Source organism: Ptychodera flava, chromosome 8 (genome assembly GCF_041260155.1).
Source record: "Ptychodera flava strain L36383 chromosome 8, AS_Pfla_20210202, whole genome shotgun sequence".
Taxonomy (NCBI): domain Eukaryota; kingdom Metazoa; phylum Hemichordata; class Enteropneusta; family Ptychoderidae; genus Ptychodera; species Ptychodera flava.
The window spans coordinates 30,203,233-30,214,369 of record NC_091935.1 but is presented as its reverse complement, the minus strand read 5'-3'; the positions used below and the strand labels follow the sequence as shown (position 1 = coordinate 30,214,369).

Genomic DNA, 11,137 nt, shown 5'->3' with positions numbered 1-11,137 from the left:
AGTTGACTCGCTGCGGCTTGCTCTGGCACCACCCGATGGTACCCATTCGGCTGCGACTGCAAGTCTTCATTATATCCCCTCTACGGACACAGACTTTATCAAACGCACAGATTGTTTTGACTCAATACAACCCCCGTTCCTTCTCAGTTTCACCGTAGTAAGGTATTTTTTTCTGTACGGGCACAAGAACGATTTTTTTCCGTTTTCTGTCCCTCCCAGAGCACGGTCACTAGACATCAAGCTTGGAAATATATTAACTAGGTCGTGGTACGTCTGAGGTGAGTAAATATTTAATAATCATAACGATAAGATGGACGCGTGGATGTATCGAGAAATCGTCCTATTTCTATTCCAAGCTTAGCCATCGTGGGCTCTGATCAGGAAAAGAATGCGTGCAAACCTTAAAACCGTGTTCTTTGACTATGGAATCGGCGGTCAGCCGGCGACAAAAATATCATGGGGCGTAACTGTGCAGCGGAAGTAACTCTTTATATTACTAGGTTCACAATACATGGCCCCGTTCAGTGCTTGCTGTATTGGCAATATCGCCAAAACAAAATACAAAACTGATGACATTCCCTAAGACTAATTTTCCTAAATATATCAAATTTACTCTTTAATCCACTTAATCCACTTTGGCTTCTGGCGCGATTAATTTAAACATCTGCCGTTGCTTTTTTTGATACTACCCTATACCATAAGGTTTTACAGTGCTTACTAGATATAAATTATAAGAAAGACAACGTGACTCCAGAGTCACATGTATGTTTAGAATTAATGATGAGAAATCAAAAACATTATCACTTGACATTTCTGATATGTACATTTTGGTACAATTCGTTAATTCTTCATTTCCGTACAACACATCAGAGTGTTCTAAATTAATACTTCAGATATAAACAATTAAGTCTGAACCACTTACCATAAGATATCCCTGATCACGTTGGCTATAAACTTATTTATCTGCGCACGAATTCCACTCATAACCATCAAAATTCGCCCAGAGACAAACCACAATATCACCCCTTTGTTTGCAAAAGAAAGGTAGCGAGTACCATATTTTTGGTTATTCAGCGTGCTTACGTACACGGCTGTAGCCAACAGATGATAGAGTCAAACATGGGACAAATGAACTACGAAAATTTCATTTAAAACATAAATTTTTACCATTTCCCAGAAACCATTCTAAACACAGAGACCACATCAGTATCCTCAATTAGTATATTTCATAAGTTTAAACATTATGTGAATTTCGCTAAAGGTTCCACCTCTACTCCACTCTTTGAAGTACACTCTTACCAAAGTATGGTCAGATGTATGTATACTTTCCATTTAACGTTGCAATATGGATCAAAATTGTCGATTTTTTTTCGTAAAACTAAAGCAAATAGACCATACTGCGTTGAAGTACTCTTCTTAGCTAAGCCTCTTACCAATCCTGGCATACAAATACGTTCATTTTGATGCGTTTCGGCCGCCTAGAAAAGCTGTTTTGTAAACAAACTTTCAAAACAAAAACATTGGCGTTTTCTGCTGTGCACGTGACAAGTACCACCAAGAGTGATGACGTCTCAATAGAGTGCACGTTGGAGGGGCGATGTTGACACGATGACAGAACTTGACATAGGCCTATATAATGATAATTCAATGTAAATTTTGCGTTTGCCTAACTTTGGTAGCACCACAATGTTCCAGAAATATAAGTATATCAATATGATACAGTACAGCTCTACAAAAGATCGTTTTCTCACCCATATACATGTATGTCAGTGACACGCAGTGCAGTGTGCACCTACTGTGTACGTTCGATCGATCGAGCGTCCAGACCACGTACACCGATCTGGTTGTGTTCACCGCGTGCCTGACAGCGTTTCCGAAATCCTCTCCACGTTGCATGTTACATTTTTCATGTTAAAAGGCGAGGTATCTGCACGCTATATTTATTTATATATTTATATAATATTTATCCACCACTGCAAGAGTTTGGCAACTGCCTTGCCCCTCAGTCAGGTCTTGCATGGCCATGTCAGCGCGCCGATCGACGCGTCGTGTCGTAATGAGACCATGCCATGATGGAAACTGCAGTTTTTCTTTGTTTCCGAAAAATGCATTTTTGACCTGAAGGATATAGTTTATCAATGAATGCTAACAGATCTAAGTTATTTCCTTGCGGAGGGACTACTGCCCGGTTCACATTACAAATCGTGGGGTCCACACGGTGATGGTAGGTCGATGTTAATTGCCCGAGGAAACACCGCTGGCTAGCGAAGTTGGTCATCACACGGTGGCGACGTTGGTGCTTTCGCGAGAAACTGTAGACACAGTCTGCCTCCTCGACGTGGTGCATTAGTCGCGTGTCACTCTTTTTTCTAGTTCCATCTTTCGATCTGACTAAACGTTGTTTATTTTGCTGACATTGTTGGCTAATTTCTTCCATTTTACTGGGCTGAATCAGTCAGCAGAGACCCAGGCAGGGCGCGGGCAGAGACCTGACCGCTTGTCCGTGGGAAGGCTAGCTACGCATGTTGACACGAAGTTGCAATTTCGCAAACCGTTACCATGCACCAAATACGCATGCGTACATATTCAAATAGTAAAAATGACGTTTCAAATTTTGTGCTTTACTCTCGCAAACGGTACGTACTAAAACAGCAATTTATTCGGTAATTAAATCAATTTACTCGAATTAGAGCCACCCCCGTGTTCCTGTTAATGGTCGAATCTGCAAATGAAATTGTTATGGATTTTTCTATAAAGTCAAATCTTCGAAATATGAAGGTCAATTCTGATCCATATTGCAACTTTAACATCGAATGAGCGCCCGGACGTAGCGACAGGATATTTGTTTCCTTTTCGACAAAAAAAAGCAAAAATATGAGATCTATGGTCGAGTGTAGAAGGAAAAGTGTAGAGTTTTAAGCGCTTCTCACTGCCCATAGAGTTGGAGGTCAGTCAAATACATGGAAATAACGAGGGGCGTGACTGCAACCAGTGTAGAAGTTACGTTGGCGAATTTTCATTTTATTCGCAATAAAAAAATTAACATTATTGTTTTCTATAATAACTGGGCTATTGGTCTATTTTCCTTTTTGTCCAAAATGAAGCGCACGGCTTTCGCAATTATTAACTTGGACATCCGTCATGGCGTTTTTTTGATGGTCATACGTCGTATGGTCCGATGTCCTTTACCTTTTACGAATAGAACAACGTGACTGCAGAGTCACATGTAGTGTATGTGTGGCATGTTTGGTTGGGAAGGGGGTGATTGGCGAAAATCCAAACAGCGTATACCTTGAAATAAATGGCTTTTGCATTTTTGCGAATTTCTTGGACCCTTCATTTGCGTGCAACAAATCAGATACAGTTCAGTTTACATGTAAAACCACTGCACAATAAAACCGACCTTGCTGAATATAAACATTATTTAGAGGTACATATAATTCACTCATAAACCACAGAGACAAACACATTTTCCTCTTTCTTTGTAAAAAGTTGCCGATAAACTCATGGTATAGTGCGTACATTTTGTCTTATTCACCGCGCATGAGACAGCTGAGCTATGGAAATTTAATTTAAATTAAGAATAAGTGATTGAAATTAAAAAAAAACAGAGCTATCAAGGTAACTTTTTACCTTTTGCAAAAACTATTCTAATTACACAGACCAATTATGCCATGGTATGCAACAGATGTATAGATTTCCTAATAAAACATCGAACGGACAACAATCGGATGAAGCAAAAAGATACGTTTCTAAGGTAGTATGCGCATCGAAACAGATTTTTGCTAAAACTGTACTCAAGAAAACTTAAAACTATTTTCTTTAAAAATCAAGCATGAAAATCGGGAGTCCCCCGTGCAAATTTGGGTACTATGGAAACAAATTATCTTAAAATTTACTGATATTTGAAATTTGAAATACCTTCCATCCCTGTGTTCTATTCTTATGAGAAAACATGAGTTTCGATGAAACAGACGATGAAAATTTTATTTTCTCCAAGAGCTTCAAAATGATCCTATACAAAAGGAAGATCAGTAAGTATCGCAAAAATGTAAGAGTTTGAATTTCTGTCCCCAGGCGCATTCCACCTGAAGCAAAAAAGTGAACTTACTATCACTATGCCAGGTATAAGGGCTTTATGAAGAATAAGTGCAAATTCTAAAACACTGCTCCTATTCAGTTGGCAGCAGTAGTGATATTTCAAAATAACGCGGGGTGTGAATTAAGCAAGTGTAACAGGGATATGGGCGATTTTTCAGTTCCTCGCTACTTAAGACGCAACATTATGCATTGTGAGTATCGTCATAGCAAAACTACACTAACTTATTCTCTAGAATGGTTCGGTTGTCGATCTGTATTTCCCTTCGACCTATAATGAAGAACAGGGCTGTGCCACGATTAATTTGACCACCTGTCTTATGTTTTGAAGGCTCTGCACCATATGGTCTGGTAGCGGCCTGTTATGAATGGCACAACGTGACAATAGAGTCACATGTAACCGTAGAATACTTGGCAAGAGATGCATGGCCGGTGTAATTAATGACAAATGAAAATATTTTTGCCTTAGAATTACCTGAGTGTACATTTGCGCACGGCACAGTAAGTTCACCCGAAACACAATACGCAAGTGAACTCCGAACAACTGGAATGAGGAGGGGGAACATTTACTAATAATTAGTTACTGCTGTAAACCGTGTTCAAATATGTGGTAACTTTCTCTCATACTCACTATAGTTTGCATCATACAGAGTAGAGAAACTGTACCGTTAATGGTTGTATATATACACAAAGCAAAAATGTCTCCTTTTTTGCACAAGAAAGGATAATATATGCAAAACTTTCGATCTCATACCTAATAAAACAAGCACAATGACAAAATAAAATGTTATCTCTTCTCGCAAAAGTTATGAGTGACCGGCGATAACCGGAAGGTGGCAGTAATACGATAAATATTCTTCTTTTTGGCATGGCTGCAGCTTGCAGAGAAAGACTCAGCTATTTGGAAACCCAGTCACGTGAATTTTTATTTTCAAAAACACACGATGTTGATCATTTTCAAGAGACTATTCCTAAATGTTTAGATGTTTGAAATGCTTCACTGCAACTAGACCAATTATTTAATGAATGCAGAATGTTGTCGAGTTTTTTCTTTCGACCCCCGACCCCCAGCTGGCGGGCTATACAGTCTTAAGTGGGAGTTGAGTTGATTTTGTGAGAGGCTGTATACCAGTGATAAAAGCTCGCACTTGCGGGTCGGTCATTAATCCGCAACTTCGAAAAGTGCAACAACCTCGTATTTCGTGAATTCCATTGTCTGGCGATTGTAAAGACTGTTGAAAGAGCATATTTTCCCTAAACCCTGTGAAGTTTCAAGTTCAGAACGACAATGGGTTTTCATTTAAAATCGATAAAACAAATAAAAATCCATAAAACTATTTATATATAATGAGCTAGTTCACAAAAAAAAAACATTTTTCAAAATTTAGTTTCGAATCTTAGTTTTCCTATGGCACACTTGTCCAGTTCAAACTCTAACAATTGTTAGAGCTTGGATTTACAATTTTATTTGATTGTCACAAATTAATAGAATATCGGTATATATTATATGTCGAAATAGGCTTTTTATCTTTTGTGGGTACTGTATCCACAAACGATAGAAGCGACGAGAAATGTTCAAGAAATCCCGCCAACATAAAATACAGTCTTGTGGATGTCACAATCGTATGAAGAGATACAAAATATAATTATGAAGCACTGAGAAAGCGTTTGTTTTCATAAATCGAGGTTTCTTACACCTTCTGGGCATCCCTATTATCCCTACCGTCGGTCTGTCACGCGGCAAAGCCCGTGGCAGCAATTTACATGATGTGTAAATTACTAATGCATTAGTAGAACTTGTAAAGTGTACTTCCTGTGGGCAGAAACCCTTCTGGGTCACGTAGGGATGACGCAACGGTGAGGCACGGTTGGCCGCAACCCTCAACAATCAAGATAGAGCGATACGGTTCTTTTCCGCTCACTATTCTCCCGGACGATGACGAAAGTCAGCCTACGACGTATGCTCCGTTTACACCACCTGACTGATGTACCTGACGGAGTCCGGTGTGTGCGGTAACGCGACGCGGATATGCGCACGTAGGCTTATTTCTGCGGATGACTAACCATAGACCCTCGAGAAAAACGAGGGTCTATGGACTAACAGACGACTTGTCAATGTGTACGTTGAAACGGTAATTGTTCATTCAGTTTTGTCAACCGGATCGCGCTGACTGACGCCGGTACTTCCAAGCTTACATGTAGTGCCAGCTATAGCTGTGTATAAAGGAAAACGCCGTTCGGTGCTTGCCATTACGGGCAGCAATAGTTCAATCGATTCAATTACAGGAGGGATAGATGCCGAGGCTCTTTTAGCAGACAGCCTGTGAGTACACATTCAGCACATTGTGGCATCGCCGTCTGAGGCGATCTCAGAATACTTCGATTCTTTTTAAAGGTGTGCTACTTTTCAAACATTCATCGATATTTTGTCTCATCTCTTATGAACCGTGCGTCAGGATATTGTTTGTTAAATACTTCATTATATGTATATATGTATGTCTGTCTGTCTGTCTGTCTGTCTGTCTGTATGTGTGTATATGTGTCTGTATATATATATGTATATACACACATATATACATATACATATATTTACATATATATATTTATATATATATATATATATATATATATATATATATATATATATGTAAGTAAAAGGCTATAGTTAATCTCAAATAATGATCTGGGTTATAATTTATCTCGTCTCGTATGAAATACGCATCGGGATATTGTTTGCATCAAGTTCTATGGTACTTTGTGAGTCGCCTACATTGCGCGCTGACAGGACGCCGATGGCATTGCAACAGACCTCATACTTTTGATCGACTGTAAAATCATTCGATTTTGGTTGAAAACTGATTTTTGTTGGTACCTTTGCCCTGCTATGTAGTTAATCTTTGAACGATTCGGGCACAACGCATTTCTTCAAAAGTGCGCACAGTATAAGATCTCAACGGGGATCCGGGCAGTGACACGTTATTATCCGTTCAGTCTTGGGGACGTGACGAATTTCAGTGTTGATGAAATCTCTTCTGCAGCGATGATTCAGAATTGCATTTGGTATGAGATAATTGATTTGAGTGCTGACGCTATGCTTAATATCTGCCATTACAGCGATATTTAAAAGGTAAAAAATAATCGCGTTCAGGGTCAAACCGTGGCATATCCATTGCTCTAATGTGCACAAGTGGCATGCATAACATAGCGAAAATATAGTCCGGGAGTTAGCAAGGTTTCAAAAAGAGGTTACATATTCTGATACAAACACAAATAATGTTGGCGTGGTTGGTCGATGATTAACGCAAACTCCACGGCGACTACTTCACATCAGTACCGAGACAGAATTGCTACGGAAAAGGGGAAATAACTGTTATGAAAAAGATAAGCAGAAATAAAGCTCAAAGTCCGGCGATCCCAATAAAATAAACAGACTTCCGCGTCACAGTGGATATAACTTTGTTGTCTCATACAAATACATGTCATTAGAAACTGAGTTTTTAATTCAATCTTGGTGTGTTTCCTAGAATTTTCAATAAGTAGACGTAACAACATTTGTCCCCTTGTTTGTTTTCAGATCAAGTTGGCCTTTCGGAATTTAAAACGCTGCTTTTGGCGCTAACACCCCTATAACGGATTTCACGATTGTTTGCAATTTTGTAAATTGTCGAGCTGTCTGTTCGTTGTTTGTTATAGGATCTACATGCTCTGTACTTAGATGTATGAACTTACGGTGAGTGATGTCATCTCTTTCAGGTAATATACACCCACATACCTATCGTCTGATGTCACCGCCAGAGAGGGCGTCTTACATAAAAACAAAGTCACGCGAGGTAACTGGAACTGGGGTCATCGTCTTGCAAACCGATACATCAACAAACCAAACTGCACAGTGTGGGGAAAGTGCGCGTTGAGCCGGGCTGGCCGAGTTAACTGCGTCATTGTCGTTTCGTACAGGGATAATTCACGCTGGAAAATATGCTGTGCGAGGACATGGCGCTGCAAACGGCCGCCACGGCTGTTTTCCCTGTGACTTTGAACGTGGTCACCCAGTGGGGAGACGAATTCCAGTTCAGTGTCAACGATAGAAAAATTGCGGACGATGTCAAGGCATTGGTGGAACGAAAGACAGGCGTTGAGCGCTGCAATCAGTTCCTGACTATGGACGGACACCGGGTCAAAAGCGAAGCAAACCTGATGAGCCTAGGAGCGAGCCAAGACAGTTGCGTACGAGTCTATGCCGGCAGAGGCTCTCAGGGTACCATGAAACTGCGACTTAGGAGTCTTGCCGAGGAAGAAAAGTGCATTCAAGTTGATCCTATGCAAACCATACTTGAATGTAAAGAACTTTACGAGAAACTTACGGAAATCCCGTGCAATCATGTTGAGTTTGTGTACAACGGTCAAGTTATGGAAAACAACCTCTCGCTGTTGGACTACAAAGCAACGGCAAACTCCATCATCTACGTCGTTTTCAGGCACTTTCCCATATTTATCTGGACAAACAAGCACAAATTTTACTGCTTACGGGTCAACGCCAAATCCACGATATCAGAAATCAAGACAAAAATATATGAACACGAAGGTATCGAAATTAAGGAACAAAGGCTCGCGTACAAAGACTTCGAAATGGAGGACGACAAAGAACTTGCGTACTACCACGCTGCTAAGCCTAACGCTGTGTATCGGCTCATTATAAGGGACGAGGCGATGAAAGTGACGCAAATCATCAACACTGTCAATGATCAACGTCAGGATGTTTTGAAGAAGGCTCCCGCGGAGCATTGCACGCTCATCTAACCTTGACCTGGTTCATGGTTCACTGTTCATGATAGGCGCCGCCAATCGGTGACAGTACTGTCACAAGAGAGGCGATTCCGCGAAGACTCCGATACGATGCGACGAGGCTATGCTATTTTTTGACACTTTGTGGAGGGACTGTACTTCTGACTAGCGCGATGTGAGCGGTTCGCGTTCAGCCAAACACCGACAAATCTGAGTCCAACTAAACTTAACTGGGCTTCAAACAACAATATGCATATCGATCTTGACATTGACTATTATTAATTGAAGTTCGACTGCAGATCCGTGGATAAGGTTGAATGTGACATGTTACAAAAAATCCAGGACATGTTTACGTAGAAGGTGGCCTTACAAAGAGTAATATGGTGAGCTGGGATGAGACGCAGTAACGTGACTTGCTGACGTACATATTCACCAATATACAGTCTTTGCTTTACTGATTTTGCGACCAACTCGCAATGCGAGTCAACTTTGATCTGACACACGCACAAATTGCGAATATTTTAAAAGAATTTTCATACAATTTCATCTGGTTACGGTAGTATAAGGGTCAATTTACACAGTAACCTACAGAAGTCTCGACAGGTGGTGACTCACAAAAGCATCGGATATTTCAATACATGCGTCATCACAGGATTTATTATTAGCTAGAGAGTGTATTGCGAATTTAGCACAGACGAATTTCATAGAAGTTAGGATTTTTTCCAGCAGAAGTGTTGTAATGTACAAATTTAGGATTTTTTAGAGTGGGTACAACTTACAATCATTTACAATCATTGAGCGAATGCGTGCCAAGCTGATCGTCGAGCACTGGGTACATTTTACTTTCGATGTTTTTTATCACTTTTTTCTGGTATGTCGGTCGCATGTTCTTGCTCTTCTCTCCACTGTCCAAAGCAAACACCGACCATTTAGCCTGCTAACACAGCGTGTATACACGTAAACTGCACTGTTGTTGTTTACATTTGAACTCTAGTCCGGACCAGAATTCCCTTGTCAACAATAACAACACAGTTTACACATGTACAAGCTGGGTTGACAAGCTGTGTGTCTCAACATGTTTTAGGGAGTAGAACAAGAAACTGTAGTTGACATTAAAGACGAAAATAGTGAAAAAAAAACATCGAGAGTTGAAGCTAAAGACCCTTTAACTCATATGCCATTTTATCTGCCAAATCAATATGGAATTCGCAAGCGCACAAAATGCAGGCGAAAGTGTGTATATATCGGTTTTTAAAAATAATTTAAAATCTTACAAGTATTGTGGTGACATTAACCGCTAATATATTTTAATTTTAAATTTTTATTTATGACGGTGATACAATGACAGGTGATAACACAACATGGAAATTGTTTTTTCAAATATTTTCCAATGAAGGAGCGCACAAAATTTACATAGGTAGTTATTTGGTCAATGTAAGACTATGGTTTTTTGCGTATACAGCAGAGGGGGAAGACGCTGTACTGTCTATGGGTATTGTCACATGTTTGAAGTTTACCTTCAATTACTGTATGACGTCATCTGCTCGGATGCTATATCAGTGGTTTGAAACTAACAATTTTTGTGTCCAACTGTGAAACTTTTGCCCTTGGTAACATGAAACTTCAGAATTAAGACGAGACGCATAATTAGGATGGCAGCGTGGAAAGTTTTGCAGGTTTTTGCATTTCTGAAGAATTAACTCACCTTTTATGAACGTTTTTTTTTTTTGACGACTTGGAAATCAAATTTCTGAACGGATATTACTTAGTGCTTCTATGCACTAAAATATGTCTTTCAAATGTACGAACTCTCTTATCTGGTGAAGTTGTACGATTCTTTTCAGAATTTGACCAGCCCGGTGATTTAGGGATGGACCATTATAGTTGAGGAGGGGTACGTCAAAATGCCGGCAGAATCATCAGAGTACATATTGGTGGATTTTTTTTTTTTTTTTGGGTGCAGTATGGTTCAGCTCGGAGATTGAAAGAAATATTCACGGGAAAATATTGTATATATACTGCGCACAATCGAAAAAAATATTCAAAGGTTTGAATTTTCAAATTTTGCAAATCAGCATTTCTGAAATACTGACCCGACCACCCCTCCAAAGATCTAATGGTCCATCCCATATATTCACCAAATGGCGTGTCTGTTTTTTTCCTACTTCAGCACAATTTGTTCGTTTGACTGTACCCTCTCTGTATTCTTTGTCGATCGATTTTCCAGATTAATAAATTTATGTGTGCACAACGTTAA

The 11,137-nt window shown here is 39.8% G+C and overlaps 1 protein-coding gene across 2 annotated transcripts; it reads left to right on the top strand.

Annotated features, from left to right (window-relative positions):
- LOC139139020 (uncharacterized) lies at nucleotides 1-11,137 on the top strand. Of its 2 annotated transcripts, none has more exons than XM_070707709.1 (2): nucleotides 1-278; nucleotides 7,852-11,137. In XM_070707709.1, the coding sequence occupies exon 2, from the start codon at nucleotides 8,074-8,076 to the stop codon at nucleotides 8,893-8,895; it is 822 nt and encodes a 273-aa protein (XP_070563810.1). In that variant the 5' UTR covers nucleotides 1-278; nucleotides 7,852-8,073; the 3' UTR covers nucleotides 8,896-11,137. The 2 variants fall into 2 exon arrangements, with proteins under 2 accessions (XP_070563810.1, XP_070563811.1); XM_070707710.1 differs by lacking the exon at nucleotides 1-278 and adding an exon at nucleotides 6,348-6,421.

What these genes read in the sequence shown, in the direction of transcription:
- LOC139139020 (XM_070707709.1), top strand. Translation starts at nt 8,074, where the DNA reads ATGCTGTGCGAGGACATGGCGCTGCAAACGGCCGCCACGGCTGTTTTC.